Here is a 26,677-nt window from a genome sequence, read left to right as displayed (position 1 = left end):
CTTAGACCATTACCAGCATTTCATATTTTACTTCAGCAAAATAGAAAAACATTGTTTTTGAAGTTAAATCACTATGCTTTAGTTATTGAGTTTATTAGCATCATTTTGAAAAGATCATTTGGTGTTAAGGATTGAAATTAAATGGGTTTTTGTTACTATGATTTGTGAACTTTCCTAAAAATGTAGCATATTTATTTACTGGAGGGAAGTGCTTGACCCCCCAAATAAAAGAAAGCATAACAGGGTCTGTCCTCAAAATTTTGTAGCTAAACTTTGTATCATGTTAATTCAAAGTACGTTTGAAATAAAAGCAGTGTTTTAAAAGCATGGTGTGTGTACCAGGAAAGGTGCACATGCTAAGTTTAGGTATTATTTTTAAAACAAATTTTTTTTTTTTGGCGGTACGCGGGTCTCTCACTGCTGTGGCCTCTCCCGTTGCGGAGCACAGGCTCAGGACGCGCAGGCTCAGCAGCCATGGCTCACGGGCCCAGCCGCTCCGCAGCATGTGGGATCTTCCCAGACTGGGGAACGAACCCGTGTCCCCTGCATCGGCAGGCGGACTCTCAACCACTGCGCCACCAGGGAAGCCCCTACAACAAATTTTATTTTATAGTTTTATATTTACCTTGATGTGCACTTTAAAATGTAACTGATATTTTTGGTTAGAATTAGAATGAAGAAAAAGCTAATTTAATTTAAAGAAAAAAAATTAAGTGTATAACAGTCCAGGATGCACACGAATATGGAAAAGAAATGAAACTGATGGTCAAATGACTGAAGTTTGAGAAATTCTGCTTTAAAACAGTTACAAATTATTGCTAAACAGTTCAAATACTTCTTATTCAATGTAGAGTGAGATTAATTTCTAGTGGAGGTAGGACTAAAATTTACTCTGTAGGACAAATATACCAGAAATAAAATAATTATAGATTCTGTATCTTAAGAGTAGATACACGACTCATGTGAGATGTCATCCACCAAACAATATTATAAGCACTTTAGAATTATTACATAAAACAGTCTATTCACATAGATGAGATTGGTTACTGTTATGTTTACATTTTTGTAAGAATTTTAGAGATAAAAATCACTTCCTGTAGATCTTTTACTTCCATTTACTCCCAAAATGACAAGCAACAAAATTTCTAAAAAATGTTCAAAATTAACTAATTTTATCATATGAATATGAAATCATATCTTGAAAATTGATGAAGAACTGGCATTCTTAAGCAACCTGGCTTTGTGGGGCGTACAATTTCTTTTTCTTCCTATCTTAATGACTTGTTTAGGTACTTCTTAGAATGTGGAAGTGTTTCTTCCAAATCAATATTTATTTCTACATAATATCGGAGGTGAAATAGGGCCCAAAAGGAAGCAAAAAAATGACCTATTTCCTACAAAGGAAAATTCTGGGGAGAGTGGGAGAAGATAGACCTGGGAAAGAGGGAAAAAGAAGATGATGATGTAATAAATCTGTGGTATTTCTAGTCTGATATTGTGTCTCACCGAGTAAAGACCAGGCTTTACCTCTCAGAGTAATCTGAAAGTCTATCCTTATGCAGGATAGTAAGTTACAGCCCTCATCTGTAGTATTTCCCTGCAATGATAGAGATTGACACATACAGTGATTAAGATGACACTCAAATGCAGATTCCCAACATTGTCAACTTCCAAGAGGAATGCAATATATAGTTACAAGATTTGGAATTTAGTATGGTAAGACAAGTTCATATATGAGTCATTGAAATGACATTGCTAGAGATTATATCATAGTAAACTTCTACATAAAGCTATGTCAAAGATGCAAAATCTACAACAACTGTAACAACATTCTATTGTTTTGTGGATGATATTATTCATACAATACATATGACTATGCTCATACTAGTTTTTATCTGGTTTCTTTGGGGCAGCAGTCATTGTCACAGAATTAATATCATTGTCTCATTTCTAAAGTATCTAAAGACTAAATACCTCCAAGGAAAAGAGAAGATAACACTTTTAAGTTAAATCTGGGTCTAAGATATTGATCTGCATGCTCTCATTTCATCTTTAGAAACTTTTCCAGGGAGGTTTTATTATTACCCTAATATAGACGTGCAGAAACTGAAATCAGGCAGGAGAATTAACATGGTAAATGACACGTCAAAGTGACAAATTTGGGATTAAATTTTGACTTGAATGACACTTCATGCCTTCCCATACTAATTTAACAATACTCATAATTGTACATCTACTAATATTTATTGATCAATAAGAATGATAATAAGGGATCATTTAAGGAAAATGATTCAAAATAGATGACACAGGTTTATACCAGGGATTTCAAAACACTCTAGTCATACAATCTCACATAATCCTCAAATCAACCCTGTGAAAAAGCATGGTTTTATTTAGAAAATAAAGATTTTTAATGTAAAAAATTTAGATTGCTTAGTGTTTAAATTGCAAAACAATTTACAACTTTTGAGTCATAGCTGAATTAAACACATTCCATGATATTAGCTTTGGTTCTGTCTTAAACTTTATTGTGTGCATTTAACTATTATTATAGTTATGTATATAGCATCTATTAAATGAAGAGGTCAGGGCTTTCTAATTTTTATACACAAATGTATCTTAGGATGACTCCAAAAAAATAATGTGCTAAAATTGAGCTATCAATTTAATAAAATTTTTGATAACCCAAGTAAATTGATATTTTAATGAAAAATTATCAAGTTATCACTAAAATAAATTGCCCATATTTTTTCAATAAATGTATAATTAAAAGTTAGTGAGGTAAAACTGTAAATTTTTTTAAAAAGTAAAATGAACAAAATATCTTAAAATAACAATGGATATTACAAAAATATTTCTAAAGCAAGTGTATACTGTATTTTTCTTACATATTACATGTATTTTTTTAATTTTTCAGGAGAGTTTTTTAAATTACATATATTATTTTAAATGTAGGGAAGATGCATTAAAGTAGATTATAGAGAAAATAGTTATGAGTTTAAAAGAGTTCTGTTTTTAAGCACTATACTTTTTGTTGTTGTTTCTGAAGGATATATTATGCAAAGATACTTTACACTACACCATTAACATGCATAGTCCAATAGTGCTACAGAACTATAGCTGCAGAAAATATCTACATGTGACTACATTAATTGAGACCCCTTTCTTTGAAAATCTACAATGATGAACATATTTGCTAAATATATTTTCCTATTTTTGGATGGAGTTATTAGTTTGAAGTATATTATTGATGATATTTCACTATGACCTACACAATTATCATTTTCATTGATAGTAATGAAAAGTTTTGATTGTTTTATTCTGTGATTTCCAAGCCCCTATCAAGGTGCCAAGGTGCCAAGTAATTTGTCAAGAGTATTTTTCTGTTGAAAGGGTAAGTTGTTCAATTTCATTTGACTTAGAGCTTGAGAACTGCTTTCCAATGTATGGATGACTTGGAGAGCATCCATATAACACCAACTGATGAGTTTATTAAAGTACTCCTAGGTCCTGTGCTTGACATACTAAATTAACCTCAGAAAGTGGGATTCTAGAGTCTGCATTTTAACAGGCTCTCCAAGTGATTCTTAAGGCAAATACAATCTCATGTTACTTTTCATGACAAGAGAGATATAATCACAATATACTCTATGGTAATGTTTAATCAGACTTTAGTTATCAGACTTTATGGAGTCTATTAACAATTTGAGTTTACTCAAAATAATAGAAACAAGATAAATTATGCTTCAGTATTTATGCAATATGATAAAGAAACAAAGTTTATTGAATATTTACAATATCCTAAAGACTTTCATATGCATTTTACAATGTACTCTTCATCTAATACCAATAAGTGAAATAAGTATTGTTATCCATATTTTAAAGATGAAGAAACTCATATTAAAAAGACTTCACATAGTATTGCCAAAGCTGAAGCAACATAAATGGCTGAGCTGAGATTCAAAACTACATGTGACTTACTTCAAGGCTCAGCTCAACTCTTCCATTTTTGAATTTCGGCTGTTGAAGAAACTAGGAATGTTAGGAGAAAGGAGGCTTACCATCCAGGAAATAAGGCAGTGTTGTTAAAATAATTTTGGAGAGAAGTCAGGATAGGAAGTGAGTAGTCTTAATTTGTATATCTACTGGATAATAGTTGTGTTTGGAAAAACAAAAGTGTATTAGGGCTTCTATAATGGTTTTGTGACAAAGCAAAAGAAAAACAAAAAGATGTGTGCTTTAATAGACATAATCCCTAGCAAACAAAAACTAGGTGATTATTTTTTCACAACTGTTATCAAGGAAATTTCTGTATGTAGTTTTGGTGGCTTGGGGCATAGAATAAAATATCATGGTCTTCTGGTTACTTGATAACTTTTTATTGATAAAATAACTGAATATAATGTACCTCTCATTATTGGTATGAACATAAGGAAACATCTATTAAATGAAGAGTAAAAGCTATGTTTGAGAAGAGAACTTTCAGGAAATATATAGTACAAAAAATAATTAAAGTATGAGTTAGGAATATGAACGTATAATTAATAAGGGTGCCTAAATATGAAAATCATTATTCTTGAGTGATTTTGTCCAAAGAAAAGTACTAAACTGACAATGAAAACAGTTATCTACAGTTATATATATATATATATCTAATTTTTTTGGACAATTTTAAAGAAGTTTATGGAGATATAACTCCTTTCCAGATTTGGCAATGCACCGTAGTAGTTAAAAAAATATGAAAGCAAACTCTATGTCATTTTTCTGGGTTGCCAGAAGAATGCCAATGTCATTCACATTTTATAAATTTGATTTTCAACTTTCATGTATAAAACAAGTATATCAAAATACTGTAACTATTGCCAAAAGAAATATGCTCTTAAAAATGCCATCATGAGGAGGAAATGGGGCTAAGAAGGGTGATATGCAGGAATACATTATTTCAAATGATAAATAGTAAATGGCCAGGGAGAAGCCTCTTTTGTCAATTTATGGAGTTAGCATGTTGTTAAAATTACATGATGAGTTGGAGGGATAGAAAGCATATTTTGAATAAACTGATTTCAAATTTTACTGCTATCAATGTTGGTAAGTCAAAGGTACTTATATTTTAGAAATCATTTTCTTCAACAGAAATTGATTTCAACAAATCAAAGAGGTTTTAAAAGGTTGCTCTTTAACACTGAGAAAGAAAAGAGATCTATGTGTTTAATCCAATAATTCTTACATGTGTGAAAATGCCAATTCCATCATATTATTAATCCACTGCCTTTTTCTTTCTGTTTCAGTTTGGTTTATACTTGGGGCCTTATATAAATAGTTACAAAAAATAACGATAATGAAAATCTATGGAGTGCAGTGAAATATATGATAATGTTTACTTGATTTCTTAGGAACTTGAATGTATTTGATGAAAAGTCACCAATTTACATGAGAGTGACATTTACCAAAATGCTGTATTTTGTTGTGTTTGTACTTATTGGTCTTTATCAGGTTATAGATTGTATAAAGGCAGAAACCTACTGTCCTACTACATAAAGATAATACTAAAGAGTTAAGAGTTAAATGACAGCCAGAATTTTGTGAATTTAAATTATTTTCATTTTCACAGCACAAGGTGGAGGAATTGAAATTGCAATAAGATATTTTATAGATACAGTTTATACCAAAAGTTTGCATGTAGGTAAACTTAAGAAACAATATTAAAAACCTAAGATTTTTGGCTCAATGAAAAACAACTTTAAATATTACAATTTGACTTTTTTCTCCTCTGAATTTATTTTTAGGCTAACTGTGGTAGAGTCACCTTTTTAAGAATTAAACCATTTATTGCATTCCTACAAGTTACTTGATAAATTGGAGTCCAATGTGATATTTAATTATATGCAAAACACTGAAAATATTGGTTTTGCCCAAAAGTTCCTTAAGATGGTATGGAAAAACCTGAACGAACTTTTTGGCCAATCCAATACAATAGTTTTGAAAAACACTATATATTAAATTGCTGTTACCTTATCGCCTTCAGAAAAAGTGATGCCATCCACTGCTCTTTTCCACGTGATTTCTGGAATAGGCTCCCCTTCTGCTTCACATATTAGTGTGACTTGACCATTCTCATATGTAGTCTCATTTTTAAGCTGTATTATGTGAGGCTGTACTGTAAAAAATATATACATTACTCAATCTGTATTGGAGGAAAATATTACTATTCATGGTGACAATTTAAGTACCCTTTAGCATAGTATGGAATTACTAACTTTGAGCAGATCTAGTGTCATGCTTTGCTTTATAAGAGCACCAGGAGAGTTGCAAATTGTAGGAGAAAAAACTAGAAAATAATGCTATTGATTATGATTACAAAAATAATTTTAAGTGGTTTAGAAACCAACATAAAAAAGTATAATTCCTTCCAAGATTTTGTCAATTAAAAGCCACTTTATTATTTTTTCCTCAAGCTAAAAAATAAAATTTTCCTCTTGTAAAGTCACATGAGCACTTCTGTGTGTATGTCTGTGTATGACATCTGCTTATGTAGTGATTATCTCTTAAACTTTAAAAACAAAAACCAAAGAAGAAAAATAATGATTGTATTCTGAATATATAGTAAGTGTAATTATGTGCAATGTTTAAAATATTTATCAAGTAAATATATATACATACTATTTACCTTTATTATTCTAGCTGATTTATTTTGACCTCAGACTACCTTAATATTATTCCATACTGTAGATAATTGTTTCTTTACAGTTATGACTTCTATAAAAACCAAAACATCATGTCTAGTAATTTAAATTATATTAATATTAAAAGTTACATCCCTCCACAAATTTACATATACCAAAAAGTTTTAAGTTTTTAAATTCTGTATTATTGGCATTTCTTAAGTTTTTATTTGTTTGAACCTAAAAGTGATAAAAGCCAGCACTTACTATTTCAGAACAAGTAACAGGTTTCTTTTTGATCACCAAATGCAATCAATTATGAAATATAAATAAATTGTTCTTAATCCTAGAAAATTAGATTCCTGATATCAGAAACATGGCATATATATTTTTACAATTCAGTGTTTACTCCATTGACTTTAATGGATTTAGTTTTATTTCCACTTTATATACATGCTTTTGTGTCAAACACAATACATATCTGTTCAGTGTTACTATACAAAGTGATTATACAGTGATATGGCATTCATTATTTTCTATTTGAAAGGACATAAATATTAGAAACTTTCTTTGTCTGTGTTCTTACTGCCAGATTAATTTTTAAAAGTAACTAAATATTTCATATGAGCTCATTGAGATAGATTGAGATTATTTATCCTTTGGAATTATCTCAAACACTATCATTTCTAATTATTAATTTATTTTTATACTGAGTCATATTTAGCATTTACATTTTATAGAGAACATTTTCTTAAGTGGGAAATACTGATGGAACAAATTAGATGCTTTCTATAATTTTTAATAATTTTAAGTTTGTTTACTCTTCCCTCTATGTGAACAATTTTCTCCTGGCTCATAGCTTTGCTGATTTCTCATCATTAAAGATTTTTATGTAAACACATCTAAACATTACCCTTCTGAGTAACTTTCCAACACCATGATCTCCAAAATAACAGCTCTTTTTACCCAACACTACCTGATTAATCTAGTTTTACTTTCTTCTTAGAACATCTTATTCCAATTTTCTTTTTTAATATACTTTGGTATATTCTTTATTGTCTGTCTTATTTTGTTTGAATATAAGCTTTATGAAAATCTCCCTAGTATAGAAAAACATTTCTGTTACAGCTACTACAGGACCAGCTGTCAGAGGGTGTGTCCACACATGTATTACCATTTGTCTTTTGGTCTAAGTAATATGCCTGCTTCTGCCAACTGCAACCACTGGTCCTTCTTACTCTTTTTGTTGCTGTTATAACACATAACACAACTTTATTAGTAACCAATTACTCAGTGTTCAAATTTCCCCGGTTGTCTCATAAAACCTTATACAGTTGATTTGTTTGAATCAAGATCCAAATGAGGCCTATATATTGTGATTGAGGTTCTTCTTATGTCTACTTTGACCCATATTTAGTTACTGCCCCCACCCAATTTATTTGTTAAAGAAATCCTGTAGTTGTTTGTTTGTCCTGTAGTTTCTTTTTTTTTTAAAGTTCAATACCAGATTCATGTATTATTTTATTCTTTTTTTTAATTGGAATATAGTTGCTTTACGATGCCATGTTAGTTTCTACTGTACAGCAAAGTGAATCAGCTATACATATATATATATCCCCTCTTTTTTTTTGGATTTCCTTCTCATTTAGGTCACCAAAGAACATTTACTCTTATGGAGTACTCCCTCCTTCCTTCCCCTTTCTTTGTTGTGAAAGCTTTTTGATAACAATGTTTTTAAAAATGGAGAAAGCATACTAAATATTAGTAATGCCTATAATTTTTAGTGTTTGCTTTTTAAAGAGAACAATCACATTCTAAACATTTACCAGCAGTTTTTTTTTCCTCTTGCAAATATAATAGGGGATAAATCAATAATTAAAAATTAATTTACCGGTTTTCTACTCTTTGTAAGCTCCCCAAAGAAGGCAATATGGCTCTTGGTAAATATGGAAGATATTTATGTACATTTCCTTTTAATAAAATGAAAAGGGAGTATTTAATTATGGTTACAGGTCAATGTTTCCAAATTATAGCCTTATAGGTGAGCTCTTTTGAAGTATTAATATATTAAAAGTAAAACTGATCCCAACATACGTCATTTAAAGATTTATGAAGATCAACCCATATATAATATAATAAATCCCAATATGTGTAATTTAAATGAATTTTCTTTCAGCCTCTGTTATTAGTCAGCAAATATTTTACAAAAATTTACATGTATAATCTCATATAATTCTTAAAATAATTCTATCTGGTTGCTGCAATTTTAAAATATATTTTAGAGATGAGAAAACTGAGACTTAGGTTTAGAAATTTAAACAGTTCATATAAGTGACAGAGTAGAATTTGACTCAGACCCCCCTCTAGACATTACAGTTTTAACTACTATGCTATAATACTTACCAAAGACTTGGAGAAGTACCTGTTTTTCATCTTCTCCTGCCTTGTTTGTGGCCCTGCAGACATACGGGCCCCCATCACTATTGATTATGTTCCTAACAGTGAGTTCTTTATTGCTTCCTTTCAGTATGTACTTTTCATTTTCTTCAATAAACTTGCCATTCCTAAAGAAGAAAACAGAGGTTGATCTTCATAAACCTGACTTCATAACTTAAGAGCAGATCATACTCAACTTTTTGACCTGTAACTGTCAATATTTCATGGCTACTGTCATTGACAGATAAAGTTATATTCCAGTCAAACATACACTTTTACTAGCTCAACAGAATTTAATGCATAAATATTAAAATTATACTTGTAAGTTGTTTTGACTTTAGAGACAAAAATAACGTTTGAGCTGTGTTGAATTGTTGACACTCATCTTAGGCAAAAAACACTTTTATTCAATTTTCACTTTGATTATTAGCAAAAAAAAAAAGTTTTATTTTCTGATTTAAATTCCAAACACACATTTCATGTTGGTGAGTCAACACATATTTATGAAATGTACTTCTTTACTAGGTTCCAGGGACATGTTTAATATAATTTCTACAGAAACACCCTTCAAAGACAAAGTAAATGCCATTTAAATAAATAATGAATTTATATTGCACATAGGTACTGCCAATAAAAGGGTAAGAGGAAAGAATTACATGAAAAAAGTTATAGAAATTATGCTGCGATAACAATTTAATTCATTAGTGAGGAGAAGAAATTTTTCTCAGATATAAGTATTTTTAAGTAGTTTCCAAGGTCTTTCTGGACTGAAATAGTGTTCAATTTTTTTTCAATTCTAGTTTTGTTGTTCATTAAAACAACATCTTTTGAACTTTACAATAACTTATAGTAAAAAAAATATTTTACATGCATTTAAATCTGAAACAATTTCTACAATTCCCCTTAATATGTGTGAAGTCTTATATTGTACATTCTTTTTCATGTTATTTTATTTTCCTCATCTCCACTTCCTCCTTCTCCTTTTCTTTCTCCTTTTTTACTTGTCAACATGGTAAAATGGACAATTAATTGATTTTAAGACCCACTAATGTAAAAATTTAGGGGGATTTACTTGTCCATACAAGTATAAATTAAAAAAGAGGAATATCTAAAAGGATTATTAAAAATCTTACCTAGAATGAAACAGAATATTTTTCTGATACTCTAAATGATCTTTGCAGTGAATTCTAGTTCTTCTTTCTAGAAAGTACTGCCACATATCTTAACACAGTCCTTGTCTTTCTATGACTCAGTAACATCTATTTTTCCAGTTTTTATTGACATGTGTAAATACAACATGAAATGTGCAAAAATTCATGAGTGGTGAAAAATTAGGCCTTAATAAATACTAGTGACAAAAGTATATAGTGCTCTGTACTTTTCTGTTTTTTTTTTTCATATTTTCACTAATCAAATATTTAGAAGTATAAATAATGACAAGATTTCAGAATTTTGCCTAGAATTTTATGTATGGATAAGGCTTTCACCACAATTAGTGATACAATATATTTCTTAATCTAGTCAATAAAAAAGAATTAATTTGTCTCATTATCATCATTATCATCATCATCTAGAAGTTTCAGCAATTTGTGGCTTAGGAAACATTTTCCCTATATTATTAACCTGGTTAAATACAATTAGCTCACAGATGTGCATTTTCCCTCTCCACCTTCATTCACAGATCAGATAACTAAATTTTAAGTATGATTTCCTCACCCATCAATTCACAGATGAAGAGACTTAGGTTTAGTTTGTAATATAATCAGCAGGTTAACTAAGTTCTAGTGTTCTTTATGATAAAGAGATTATTTCTGTACTTCATGTGAAATATTGTGCTAAAGGTCTGAAGTATAGCAAATGAGTGAGACAGGGTCACCTATTATGAAGAATTCATAGTCTGATTGATAGCAATAGAGGGTAATATAGATCCCATTAATGCATTTATTCATAACTTTGTGTGTGTGTTGGGAGGGGTGGAGTAGGAGATCTATTATAATAGAAGAGAATGGAAAAGATGATGGCTGGAATACTCTGGGAATTTTCGTGGGAAAATAATCCATGATCTGAGCTTTGAAGTGGATAGTTAGGTCTTGAAGAATTTAAAGGAAGTCAGGTTGTAAAGATTATGTTCCCTTAAAGAGTTCAATTTAAAAACATCATTAAAGAATAATAACTCAGGTAATAGGTCTTAATACTTCTCTCTCAACAAACCCATTATACAGAAAGTACTCATTGTTATTCATAGTACATTTCTGTGGAATGTCAATGTCTGAAAAAGACTCCCAATGGATTCTGATGAAATTCCACTGGGCCATCCTTTGAAATTCTAACCACTTCTCTAAATGCCACTTTTCCAGGCAAAAGAAAGTAAGGGTTAGGATTAGAGGATTCATGGAAATGATAAAAAAGGGAGAACAATTCCACTCTTGACCATAGTGGAGTAACAAAACCATATTTACTCTCTCATTTTAAACAACACAAACACTGGACACAGAGATTAAATAACAGTTTTCAACCATTGGTCAACAGGTAGCACATGACAGTGACCTCTGAGGACCACCATAGTTTACTACCTGAAGGCAGTTTCCAGGTTGCCCCTTAGAGAGGAAGAACCCATACAGAGTCAGGCAGTGTATCTGAATTGGAAGACAGAATTCTCAGTTGATAGAAGTTAAAGTGGCTAGAATTTCCAGGTAAGAAAATGTGAGAAGAAGGCACAAGAAAGAGAACTACAGAGATCTGCAGAGGTTTCCAACCAATCTCTAACTGAGTACTAATCAGTGAGTGTACTCCAGTAAGATTTTCCAAGAGTAAGGCAAGGACCATTGGAAAAGATAAAGCACAACAATCCCAGGAGCTCATAAAAGACCAGGAATAATTTGCATCCTTATCATCCAGAGTAGAAAGACCTCCTAAAACACAAATTTAAACACATTAAATTGCCTCCTTACAAGAATACTGCTTCAGTAATGAAGCCAAGTTAATCTTAGACTGCAGCTTGTTCTGTATCCTCCTAAAACAGCCTAAAAGCAACCTCAAGAAGATCAAACTTTCCCCATGTAACTTAACTCCATTCAAAGCTAAAGTAAAAGAACATGAAAATATCCAACTCCTCAAAACATAAAATTCTCCTTGTCCGAAACTCAGTAAAAAGTTGACAGGATAGTAAATAGGTAGGAAAATATGACCTATAACAAGGAAAAAAAAATCAATCAATTAAAAAAATCCAGAAACGATACAGATGATAGAATTAGTAGACAAGACCATTAAAATAGCTATTAAAATAATTCTATATGTTAAAGGAATTAAAATATGGGCATGGTAAGAGAGAAATGGAAGAGGAAAAAAGGCCTCCATCAAACTTATAGACATAAAAAATAGAATGAAGAAAACTACTCTGGTGGGATTAAAATCAGATTAGACATTACAAGTGAGTTCATTCCAAGGAACTCAAGGTTGTTCTAGCATTTGAAAATCAATGGAATTCACCAATTTAAAGGGCTAACAATAAAAATCCATATGGTATTCTCAACAGAAGTAGAAGAAACATTTGAATGGAAATGAAGAAAGTGATATTAAGAGTTTCTGCTTTTACTCCCACTTTGGTTTCCTGGTTCTCTTTGTGAAAATTTCTTATTTTTCCTCAATGTTTGGTCTTCAACTACCTTCTTTACTGGTTTTACTCATACCTCTTGGAAATATTATCTCTATGCAATGGGTAGTGTCTGGATTTTTCTCTCTGCACTGCTGCCCTAATACTTTTTGGAATTTTTTTCACAAAGATAACATGTCTATATCTACAGATAAATATGTCACAATGAAAACTTCCCTCTGATACCAATTTTACCTCTGTTAAGAACACTATCACATACTCCCATTCTCGCATTATATATTATATATCCAGCTACTAGGATAATTATTATTTTATTCCATCCAAATGATGAGGCTAATGCCATGTGAAAAAATGGAGGTGCAAAATCATGAATTTAAATTATTCAGTTATATTAGCCTCTGAATCTGATTTATTCTAGTCTGTATGATAATTATATTTCCACTTACATATGAGAATTTTAAACAAATGTTAAACTTTAAGAAAATAGTCTAAACTGAAAGTCAGTCTCTCCGGAAAGATAAAATGATGAGGATAAGACTCTAGACCAATATTTGTTCATTGTAATGAATGATCCAGGAGCTTTTCCTTGCTGTGATTAGATCTAATATTGACTGTTAAGGATACACATTAGAAACCAGAAGTCTCTGAGATACATGATAATTATCTGGGGTGAATGTGTTAATGCTTGATGTGTAATCCCTTTAAAAATACCAACAGTGAGTCAGAAAGGAATTATTGTCTGCAAAGAACTTCTAGAAACACCTGTCTGAAGAAACATCTTGTTTATTGCTACCTGCTATGTTAAAGCGATAAAGATTTGAAACTTGAAGATAGTATCAGTAAATGTTCAGAAAGTAATAAAAAATAGTTTTGAATTTCAATTATTCTCCTTAAAATATTTTTTTTAAACCTAATCCTTATTATGGACACTTTTGCCAATTTGAATATAAATTTCTAATTGTTTTCTTGTGACTATTCTTATAGTATATGATTTATGAAGTATAGAAGTGATTCTATAAATATTTACACATTTGCTTGAGTAGTAACCTCAATTAATAACTAATACATATTTAAAAACTGTCCATTTTTAAACTTTAATTGTCTCCCTTTTAACAGTGTGAGACACAACCTAAAAGAGTGGAATATTTTGTTATCTGTTTGATGTTAATAGAAATCAAATAGCATTTAAAATTCAAAAAAAATATAAAAGTCAACTGTAAAACAATAGATTTAGAATAGAGAATTTATTCATTTGAACATTTTGTTACATAACATTAAATTTATTGAAATTTAACTCTACACAACTAGCTTTTTCTGTAATAATATGGTACACAAATAAAATATACAATTATATTTAATAAAATATAATTATGTACACATACAACAGTGGTGCCATTCATACTAGAATTCCCACTTGTGGGTACTCTCTAGTAGGAACAATAAAATGGATGAATTTGTCACAGGGCTCCTGGGCCCATTTTGGCCAGAAACATGTCTTTTAGATAAAATGACCAGGGCTACGAGCGCAGCCTTTGACTTGTGTTAAATCATTCTGTTGCTCTCTTTAACAAGTTAATTTAACCAACTTAACTGAAAACAAAAATCATTTTCAACTGAAATTCAAAAACAATGTTTCCATTCTGGACAGAATGATAAGACTGTAAATATTTTTCCGGAAGCCTGACTATGGACACAAGCCAAAGGGATGTGGGTGCATAACCTACCTGTACCAGGAAATGGTGGGCTCAGGAGAGCCAGAGGCTCTGCAGGAAAATGTCATCTCCTCTCCTCTCTCTGCTGTGGCATTAAAGGATTTCTGAGGCATTGTGATTGCTGGTGGCACTGAAAAACAGATGAATGTAGATTAAATAGAGATGAAAAACATTTCACCAACACCACTGGGACATTTTTACTGTTGTTTTTTTTTTTCTTTTAAAGCTAAGCTTTACAACTTCTGCACTTATATCAAGAGGACTGACTTGGTTGCATAGTAAAATGACTAAAATCACTGATCTGCCTTCTAATGTACAATGATTAGATAATTCACTGTAATTCTGTTTTACTATTTTTAATCTATTAAACTAGACTAAAAATAGACATTTTAGCAAATATATATATATATATATATTTACATATACACACACTTTTATGAACTATATCTTACATAAAGACAGACAATACCACCCTGACTTACATAAATACTGAGATCTACTCGGAGCATAAATGGATTTCCTATTTAGGTTCTCATCGGTGTATGTACTTCTATAAGCAAGCATTCAAGACAGGGCTTTTAAATTAAGTGTCAAACCATAATGTTCTTTCTGATTAACTACACTTAATTTCTTCAAACAACTATAGAACATTTTATGAAGAGAAATTGCTTAATCCATAGAGAGTATGAAATAGATTTTCATGAACAATTCAATTTTAAAATTAAGCTTCCCCAATTTCTAACTAATTACATTGCAAAAACTGTATATGTTGCACATTTTGAACACGTTGAAACTGTTACTGAAATGCACTGTTTGCAATAAACAAATCAATGACATCCATAACAGAAGCTAAAATTTCAAAGTAAAGCATAAATTTTTATTTAATGTACACTTTTATGATTTTTTAATTGAATATGATGAAATGATATTCCTATAATTATTTAATATATTTGATTTTACATATCCTAAACAACATGACCAGACAGGCATTTAGAAATGTGATTTTAATTAAATATCTCTACAATAGCATTCAGGTCAACACTGATGTTGATTATCACAATTGATGGTGGGGATAGGAACTGATATGTATCTTAGTAATTAAGCACAATTAATCAAGTTTCTGCCTTTATGAATTTAGATACAAGGTGCATGACGTGTCATGCTGTCTGTAAAGTAACATAATAATTACTAGTATTACAGTAGGATGGACTTTTCTTTTTCAGATGTTAACTCTGCATTTTAAGTCATTGAAATTTGACTATAGTATTCTATAGTATTCATGTAGATAGAAACATTTTCAAACGGAGAGCCATATGCTCCAGTTCTTTTCCTGTTATTGTTACTAACCTAAACAAGTTATTTATTCTTTATCATAATTTTCTTATCTATAAAGTGAACTGTATATGCTGGATAATCTCTAAGAATTAACAAATCTTAATCTCTGTGTTTTATGATATGTTAACTCTGCTAATGACATATGTGTTCTTAATTGTAGTGTAGATTAGTAGAAAAATATTAATATTACATGTTTAGATACTTTGAGGTACTTTGAAGAGTAATTCTAGTAATTCTGAAGAAAAATAGCATCAAAATCTGCAGAGGTTTTCACTAGTTCAGATGTCAAGATGTTCAGGCAGTTTGCTAGCTACTGTTTCGACTGTACAGCATTTTTACATATATTACCTTATTGCTTCTGAACTCACTGTTGAGTTGGATTAAATAATTTCAAAAGAGGTAACAATTATATTTCATCTGATTATTTTTTTCTCACAAGACCAGTATCTACTCTATTTTATCTTTTTAAAAATACTTTTGGCATTTGACTATATCTGAAATGTCCAGTTTTAATAACTTTACCAAGATTTATGTTCTGTACCCATTAAGTAGTCGATCCTTTGTAAATTTCTGTTTTTTATATTTTAGCTTCAAGAAGCATGGGGATGCGTAGAGAAGTAGCTCCATAATTTACTTACATGGAAGCTTTGGTTCACCTTCAAGTTATAATTCCCCTCACTGGCTGCTTATGCACCAAAGACATCACTAACTTGACATCTTAACCCCCCTTCATCAACAGTGGAATCCAGCTAGTCTATGTGTCTTCTGTGCCTTGCAGTCTTTTTCTCCACCCACTTTCCTTCAAATGTTTTTTGGAAGATAAAGAATACAGTACTAACCATGAAATACTTGTATGGTTCTGATTAACAAATACCAATAATTTCTACAAATTTATTCAGGATAGGGATAACAAACTCCACTCTACCATTGTCAGGAAAGCAACTCTTTTCTAATTTATTGATTATTCAGATCTGTCCTAAATGTATATCATCAAATATATTCACATGTAGATCCTTTAACTGGCAGAGGACTGCTCATCTTAAGACTCAGCCTTTTCATAATTACCTTTTCTTGTTTTTACTTTTAAGGCTGCATGACACTTAGACATTCACATAAGAGAGGACTTGGGGAAGATAGCAGAGTAGGAAGTACCAGGCATCTGTCTCCACACCTACACGGCAACTGCACTGTCAGAATCTGTCTAATGCAACTATCTTGAAACTGTGGAGTCTATTGAATGCTTACAACTTCCAGGCAAAGACATGGAAGATAAACTGTTGTTAATACTGGTCAGTTTCAGCTGTTAGTACACTGGCAGCTACCTATCCCCCTCCCCATCTGAGGCAGGAAGCTGTGCACGTGTTCCTAGAGTAGGTTGCACAAAGAAAGCCAGGATAGGCAAAAAGGACTTTGTCATTCAGATATCAAGGATCTGTGCACTGATCACTGACTGATGCTTTTGATCACAAAGGTGCAGATGAAGAGGTAGTGGCCACTGTTGTTATACCTCCCACAATGGTGAGATCCAGGGGATTTAATGAACTCTCATTCTTTTAGTGCCCACTTCATTTTTCTCTTTTTACCATTTTGGGAGGCAGACATTAAAGACTAGGACATTCAAAAACAACTGCATATAACGGACATATTAGAAAGTGACCATGCATGTCCAGGGAAAGGTGTAGGCTTAGAAAATACCTGAGGATACCTTAAATTTACATCTCAGGCTGATCTTTGGCATAGAGACAGCCTTCAGTAATAATAATAATAATAATAATAATAATAATAATAATAATAATAAAAAATAACAGTAAACCCTGGGATTGAGAAAGAATCTGATTTCCATAGGAAGCACTTATTATGTTCAAATATCCAGTTTTCAGAAAAAAATATCACAAGGCATACAAAGAAATAGGAAAGTATGGCCCATTCAAAAGAAAAGTTAAATCAATAGAAACTGTCCCTGAAAAAGACCTGAGGGAAGATATGCTTGATAAAGACTTTCAAACAACTGTCTAAAAGATGCTCAAAGAACTCAAGAAAGAAGTGGAAAAACTCAAGGAAACAATATATGAAGAAAATGGAAATACCTATAAAGATATAGAAAACCTAAAAAAAAAGCCAAAAAGAAATTCTGAATCTTAAAATTATAATCACTGAAATGAAAAATTCATTAGAGGGATTCACAAGCAAATCTGAGTAAGCAGAAGAAAGAATCAGTGAATACGAAATAAGGCAATGAAAATTCTTGAATCTGAGAAACAGAAAAACAAAAGATTGAAGAAAAGTGAATACAGCCTAAAAGACCAGTGGGACATAATCACGTAGACCAACAATCACACAGTGGGAGTCCCAGAAGGGAAGTGAGAGAGAAAGGGACAGAGTGAATATTTGAAGAAATAATGGCTGAAAAGTTTAGCTATGTATATAAACATCCAAGAAGCTCAACAAACTACAACTAAGATGAATTCAAAGAGGACCAGGCCAAGACACATTATAATGAAATTTTCAAAAGGCAAAGGCAAAGAGAAAATCTTGGAAAGCAGCAAGAGCAGAGTGACTCATCACATACAAGGGATCCTCAGTAATTATCAGCAGATTTTGCATCAAAAACTTTGGAGGACAGATGACATTGGGTAGATATATTGAAAGTGCTAAAAGAAAAAAAAAAAAAACTGTCAACCAAGAAAACTATATCCTGGACAACTGTCTTTCAACAGTGAGGGAGAAATTAAGACATTTCAGATAAGTAAAAGCTGGAGGAGTTTGTTACCACTAGACCTGCCCTGCAAGAAATGCTCAAGGGAGTCCTACAAGATGAAATAAAAGGACACTAGAGAGTAATTCAAAGCCATATAAAGAAATAAAGAGCTCAATAAAGGTAAATATATGGGCAATAAAAAAGCTAGTACTACTGCAACAACAGTTTGTAACTGCATTTTTTTCCATATGATTTGAGACTAATATATATTTTAAAAAGATATTAGTATGATTTTAACTATGTCTTATAATTCCAGATTTTGGTTTCTACATAATTTAAGAGATTAATGCAATTTAAAGAATTGTCAGTTCATGTTTTGAGACACAAAATGCATAAAGATGTAATTTTGTAATATCAACAACCGAAAGGAATGGAGTTAAGCTTTAAAGGAGCAGAGTTTTTTATATTTATTGAAGTTAAGTTAGTATAAATTTAAAATAGAGTGTTATAACTTTAGGACATTAAATGCAATACCATCAATAACCACAAAGAAAATAAGTATAGAATATACACAAAAAGAAATGAGAAAAGAATTTTAAAGTTCCACTACAAAAAATTGACTAAACAAAAAGAAGATAGTAATGCAGGAAATGAGAGACAAGAAAATCTATAAGACATTTAGAAAAACAGCAAAATGACAGAAGTAAGTCATTCCTTATCAATAATTACTTTAAATGGAAATAGATTAAATTTTTCAATAAACAAACAGAGATTGGCACAATGGCTAAAAACACATGACAAAATTATGTCCTATCTATAAGAGATTCACTGTCAATAATGAAGACACAAATAGATTGAAAGTGAAAAGATAAAGATATAATAACCAAAAAAGAGAAGGGGTGACTATACGAATAGACAAAATAGACTTTGAATCGAAAAGTTTATAAGAGGAAAAAAACATTGTATATTAACAAATGTTTCAATATAGCAAGAAAATGTAACAATTGTAAATATTTATGCTCCTAATAGTAGACCATCAAAATACATGAAACAAAAACTGACATAACTGAAGGAAGAAATAGTCCTACAATAATAGTTGGAGACTTCAACAATACAGTCTTGATAATGCATTGAATGACCAGACAGAAGATAAGTAAGAAAATATACCAACTAGTTCTCATGAATATACAGCATACTCTATCCAAAAAAAGAGAGTAAACACATTTTCTCAAGAGCATGTAGGACATTCCCCAGAAAGCCCATATGTTATGTCAAAAATTAATCTTAACATAAAGAACTAGAATAAAAGAATAAACACAACCCAAGCTAGCAGAAGAAAATTAATAATAAATATTAGAACAATTTTTTTTTAAATTGAGAATAGAAAATAATAGACAAAATTAATGAAACTATAAGTTGGTTTATTAAAATGATCAACAGAATTGACAAAACTTTAGCTAGATGGATTAAGATTTGAAAAGATAAAACTCAAATTATTAAAATCAGAAACAAAACAACGTTAACAATTCCAAAGGAATAGAAAAGGATTATAAGAGGACACTATACAAAAATTAACTCAGAAAGAATCAGACCTACAAACTAAAACTCTTAGGAAAAAATATAAGGCAAGAGCTGTGTGACACTGGATTTCGCAATGTTTTCTTCAATATGATACCAAAGGTGTAGGCAACAACAAAAAAAAGAGAGTAAAAAGGCAACATGCAGAATGGAGGAATATTTAAAAATTGTATATCTGATAAGGCATTAACATCCAGAATAGATAATGAACTCCTAAAATTCAGCAACAACAAAAAAATACATAACCCAATTCAAAAATGAGCAAGAGGACTTAAATAGACATTTATCCAAAGCAGATGCACAAGTGGCAGATAAGCACATGAAAAGATCCTCAACAGCACCCTTAGGGAACTGCAAGTCAAAGCTACACTGAAATACCACCTCATATCTAATAGGAAGGCTACTATTAAAAAAATAAAATACAATAGCAAGCATTAGTGAGGATGTGGAGAAATTGGAACTTTTTGCATTATTGGTAAAATGGAAAATGGAAAACAGTATGGTGGTTCCTCAAAAACTTAAAAATACAATTGCCATGTGATCCAGCCATTTCATTTATGGGTATATACTCAAAAGGATTTTGAACAAGGCCTCAAAGAGATATTTGCTCATCCACGTTCATGGCAGCATTATCCATAATATTTAAAAAGTGGAAGCAATACAAATGTCCATAGACTAATAAATGGATAAACAAAATCTTGTATATGCATAAAATGGCATACTATCCAGCCTCGAAAAAGAAAAGAAAATTCTAACTACTTGTTGTAGTGTATCTACAACATGAATGAGCCTTGAGGACATTATGCTAAGTGAAATAAATCGGTCACATAGAGACAAATACTCTATAATTCCACTTATTGTGCACTTAGAGTAGTCAAAAACACAGATACAGGAAGTGGAATGGTGGTTGCTAGAGGCTGGAGGGAGAGGTGAATGGGAGTTACTGTTAAATGAGTATACAGTTTCAGTTTTGCAAGATGAAAAGAGTTATGAGGATGGATGGTAGTGACTGGTGCACAACCTTCAACAACAAGGGAACACTCCTGCACTGCTGGTGAGAATGTGAATTGGTACAGCCACTATGGAGAACAGTATGGAGGTTCCTTAAAAAACTACAAATAGAACTACCATATGACCCAGCAATCCCACTACTGGGCATATACCCTGAGAAAACCATAATTCAAAAAGAGTCATGTACCAAAATGTTCATTGCAGCTCTATTTACACTAGCCCACAGATGGAAACAACCTAAGTGCCCATCATTAGATGAATGGATAAAGAAGATGTGGCACATATATACAATGGAATATTACTCAGCCATAAAAAGAAGTGAAATTGAGCTATTTGTAATGAGGTGGATGGACCTAGAGTCTGTCATACAGAGTGAAGTAAGTCAGAAAGAGAAAGAAAAATACCGTATGGTAACACATATATATGGAATTTAAGAAAAAAATATGTCATGAAGAACCTAGGGGTAAGACAGGAATAAAGACACAGACCTACTGGAGAACGGACTTGAGGATATGGGGAGGGGGAAGGGTGAGCTGTGACAAAGCAAGAGAAAGGCATGGACATATATATACTACCAAACGTAAGGTAGATAGCTAGTGGGAAGCAGCCGCATAGCACAGGGATATCAGCTCTGTGCTTTGTGACCACCTGGAGGGGTGGGATAGGGAGGGTGGGAGGGAGGGAGATGCAAGAGGGAAGAGATATGGGAACATATGTATATGTATAATTGATTCACTTTGTTATAAAGCAGAAACTAATACACCATTGTAAAGCAATTATACCCCAATAGAGATGTTAAAAAAAAAAAAAACCTAAAAAAAAAAGAAGTAAAATAAAAAAAAGAGCTGCTGTACACCATTCCTGTTAATGTCTTTAATAATTCTTTAGAGTTAAGAAATGAGGAAGAAACCCCGATCTCATACATGTCAATAAGATTAAAAATAATATTACAGAGTTCCAGTTCTGGGTAAATTGGAGAATCTCCTCTACATTTGTCTCTATCACTCAATTTGTCTGTAACACTTAGAAAACATGCATGGATAATCTGTTTGAGGATTCTGAAATATAAATGGTAGCAGGCATATTGCTAATTGAAAAATATCAGAATTTGAAATACTAGGACACAATCTATCAGAGATTTTTTTTTTTTTTTCTTCAGAATCCCTGGACTGAACTGAAGGCAGTCCAAAACTCAGAAGTGGGAATCAGCATGGCCTGAGAGAGGTCCAAGAGAAGCCTTCTAGTTCAGGTTCAACAAGCAGGAAAGAAGTCTCCTGGTAGTGACAATGGCAGCAGGGAGGGAGCTTGTAAGTGTCTGTCTGAGACAGGACCATCTTCCTCTTTAATCAGAAGAGTTATGGTCCCAAGATGGCAAAGCAAATATATCTACTGCTTTTATCTTTCTCTTTCCTCTGGCTAACTGACCCTGAATGAGAGCACATTGGTGGTAGAGAGGGGATAAATAAACCCCAGTTTTCTCATTATAGGACTGAAAAATGAAGACTCAAAAATAGGTAAGTAGGTGAGAGATAAAAGAGTAGGAAGAGGGCTTCCCTGGTGGCGCAGTGGTTGAGAGTCTGCCTGCCGATGCAGGGAACACGGGTTCGTGTCCCGATCCGGGAAGATCCCACATGCCACGGAGCGGCTAGGCCCGTGAGCCATAGCCACTGAACCTGTGCTTCTGGAGCCTGTACTCTGCAACGGGAGAGGCCACAACAGTGAGAGGCCCAAGTACCGCCAAAAAAAAAAAAAAAAAAAGAGTAGGAAGAGCTTGGAAAAGGAACCACATCAAGTTATTTATGAAATCTTGAGCTCAGCCCTGAGCTATCAATGTGTGGATATAATCTTAAACAGCACAAAGACGTTGAGAACTGAACTAAGAGACATCTTACCCCACAGGTCCTGGAATGGCCATTGGTTCATATGTGAGACAGATCTGAAAATTAGTGCAAAAGTTTTTAAAATTAAACTGATTTTGAATCCACAAACCACAGAAGGCTGGTCACAGTAAGTGGTCTGAATTTAAATCAATTGATCGCCTGCAAAAATAAAAATATCAACATTCTCCAAAGAACTGAAATAAAACCCAGAATCTCATAATATTCAAAATCCAGGATATAATCTAAAAATGTTGGCCTATGTAGAACTAGGAAAATCTCATGTTAGTGTTAAATGCCAGTGACATATTGAAACATGCTTTATTATCTAAAAACTACTCTAAAGTAACTATTTTAAACATCTTCCAAAGGGTAAGGGTGAACCACCTCAGAATAAATGGAAAGACAGTTCCCGTAAAGACACACAGTATATTAAGAATAAATGAATAAATATTAGAACCAAATTTATAATAACAAAGATATTCATGGGTGTGATAAATGGATATGACAGAGGGAAGAGTTTCTGAACTTGATGAATTACCAATAAAAATTGTCCAATCTTCAAAACAGAAGGAGAAAATATTAAAGAAAGAAAAAAAAAAAAACAGAGCTTCAGGAACGTGTGAGACAACACCAAAATGTCATCAAATCTAAGAAGGAAAGGAGAAATAAACATCATAGAAAATGTATGCATCTACATTTGTATATGTATACCTATGTACATGTATCTATAGAACTAATGTCTGAAAACTTCCCAAATTGGCAAGATTTTGAAAACACAGATTCAAAACCAGCTGTAGCCTTGAAACCCAAACAGATAAGTCCAAAGACGTTCATGCTGCAGGCATGGCATAATCAAACTGCTAAAAACTAAAGATATACAAACACAAAAGTGTGTTATTTATAGTACAACAGTAATTCAAATAACTGTGGATTTCTTATCAGAAACAAATGGAGGCCAAAAGAAGGTGAAACGATATTTTTAAAGTGTCAAAAATGATCTTTCAAAATAAAGTTCTGTGTTCAGCGAAGATATCTTTCACAAATGAAGGTAAAGACATTATAGCTCTCAGATAAAAGGATGAGTAATACAATGTCTGCCAGTAAACCTGATCTGAAACAATTGCTAAAGGGACCTCTTCAGACAAAAGAGAAATTCATACAAAGAGAAATTCTATCAGAGGAAACATCAGACTTCAGGGATGAAGAAAGAGCAGGAGAAATGTTAAATATCTAGGTAAATATAATAGACTATTCTCCCCTTGAGTTCTTCAAAATACAGTTAATGATTGAAATAAAAACGCTTAACATTGCCTACAAGGTTTTCACTAAATTCGGATGTAATATAGAAGACTACTAAGACATAAAGAAGAGAGGAGTATAAGGATCTGTATGGTGCTACAATTTTTACAATCCAATTATAGTGGTAAAACATTGGCTCTAAGTTAAAGAGGCACATCATATTCACAATAGCAGGCACAATCACAAAAAAACAGAAAAATGTATAGACAGAAACATAATAGATAAAATAAATTAGAACACTAAAAATATTCACAAAACCCAGGAGAAGGCAGAGAAGGGGAAATAGAAGGATAGGAAACAGAAAGAATAAACTGAAAACAAATCAAAACAAAAATTGCAGGTCTAAGATAAATGTAAATGGTCTAATCTCATGAATTAAAAAATATATACTATCAGAATGAATAAAGTAATTAACTCAACTGTATGTTCTCTATAAGGAAGCTATTTAAAATATAATAATATAGGTAGATTAAAAGTAAAAGAATGGACAAATATATATCGTTCAAACACCAATCCAAAGAAAGTTGGAGGAGCTATGTTAATATCAAACAAAGTAGATTTCAAAGCAAATAAAATTACATGATATAAAGGGGAATACTTCATAATGATAAAAGAGCCAATTTTCCAAAGGAAGTAAAATGACAATCTTTACATGTGCATTCATCTCACAAAAAAGTATATGAAGCAAAAACTGACAGAACGGAAACAAGAATTAGATGAATTCACAATCACTCTTTGTGACTTCAAATCTAAGAAACTAGAAGAAGAAGAGCACAATAAATCCATATCAAACAGAAGGAAAAAAGAATACTACAAATAAGAACAGATATCAGTAAAATAAAAAACAGAAAACAAACAAGGGAGAATTCAAAGAAACCAATGAAGATTCTTTCAAAGATCAATACAATTAATAAACCTCTAGCAAGACTCACCAGTATAAAAGGAGAGATAACACAGAATGCTAATATCAGGAATTGAAGGTATTTCACTACAGATACAACATACAGTAAAAGAATTTTAAAAAATGAATAATACAGACAAGCCTATGTACACAAATTCAACAATGCTGAAGAAATGGGACGTTTCCTTGAAAATCACAAACTAGTGAAACTAACTCAAGATGAAATAGGTAACTCAAATAGTTCTTTAACTACTAAAAGAATGTAATATGTGGCTAAAATCCTTCTGAAAAAAAATCTATAGAAGCAGATTGTTTATCCTCTGAACTTTATCAAAAAGTTAAAGAAATAATACAATTTCTACACAATCTCTTTTAAAAAACATGAGGAGGGAATATTTCTTGACTCATTTTATGAGGCCAGCATTATAAGGATAACTTAACCAAAGATAGTACAGGAAAAGAAAACTACACAAACCAATATCATTCATTTAGGTAAGCACAAATGTATTCAATGAAATTTTAGAAAACAAAATTCTGCAATACACATACAAAAAAATACATCACCGTCAAGTGGGGTTTATTCTGTGAATTGTAAAACTGGCATGATACTGAAAAATCAATTAATATAATTCAACTTATTAACAGTTTAAAGAAGAAAAAGTATTCAATAATGTTAATTGATGCTGAAAAAGCATTTGGCAAAATTCAACATCCATTCAAGATAAAAACCCTTCACAAGCCATGAATGGAAAAGACTTCTTTATCCTGATAAAAGATATCTTGCCAAAAATTTCCAGCTAACAGGCAACATTCAGGTAAAAGAATGAATACTTTTTTTCTAAAATTGGGAACAAGTAAGGAAGTCCTCACTCAACCCTCCTATTTAACATCATACTGGAAGGCAAATGCAGTCCTAAGTAAGAGATAAAAATAAAAAGCATACAATTGGAAAAGAATAAATAACTTTCATACAAGTTGCAGATGCACTATTGATTTCATTGAAAATCCAAGAATCTACAAAAATATTCCTAGAACTAAAAAATGTATGCAGTACAGTCACAGAATATAAGAAAAATACACAAAAAATCATATTTCAATATACATACTTGCAAGAAACAACTGAAACCAATGCTTTTTTTAAAAAAACATATCAATAGTTCCAAAAATATAATGCTTAGATACTAATCAAACAAAACTCATGTATGGGATCTGAATGCTGAAAACTACAAAAAGTCAAATGAAGAAGCAAAAGAACAAAATACATTAATAAATGGAGAGACATACCTTGTTCATGCATTTGTAGAATCAACAAAAAAAGTATAAAATTTTCCAAAACTGATATCGACTCTATAGAATTCTAATGAAAATCTCAGCAGTATATTGTTTCGTAGACAGACATGTTCTAAAGTTTAAATGGAAGGCAAAGAAACTAGATTTTGCAAAACGTTTTTTGTAGAAGAAGAGTAAAGTCATACAAATCATACTACTTGATTTTAAGGTATATGTAAACTTATGATAATTAGGGCAGTATGATAATGGTACACAGATAGAA

The 26,677-nt window shown here is 31.7% G+C and overlaps 1 protein-coding gene across 2 annotated transcripts in view; it reads right to left on the bottom strand.

Moving 5' to 3' along the window:
* NCAM2 (neural cell adhesion molecule 2) overlaps nt 1-26,677 on the bottom strand; it is a 487,657-nt gene that overhangs the window by 154,642 nt on the left and 306,338 nt on the right. For both annotated transcript variants that reach the window (XM_079922649.1, XM_079922648.1), the window contains exons 6-8: nt 14,436-14,553; nt 9,066-9,226; nt 6,012-6,157 (exon numbers count right to left, since the gene is read on the bottom strand). In XM_079922649.1, coding sequence (XP_079778775.1) covers nt 6,012-6,157; nt 9,066-9,226; nt 14,436-14,553 — 425 coding nt within the window. The remainder of the gene's footprint in view (nt 1-6,011; nt 6,158-9,065; nt 9,227-14,435; nt 14,554-26,677) is intronic.

This window comes from Stenella coeruleoalba (assembly GCF_951394435.1).
Source record: "Stenella coeruleoalba genome assembly, chromosome: 5".
Taxonomy (NCBI): Eukaryota; Metazoa; Chordata; class Mammalia; order Artiodactyla; family Delphinidae; genus Stenella; species Stenella coeruleoalba.
This window is presented reverse-complemented; position numbering and strand designations above follow the sequence as displayed.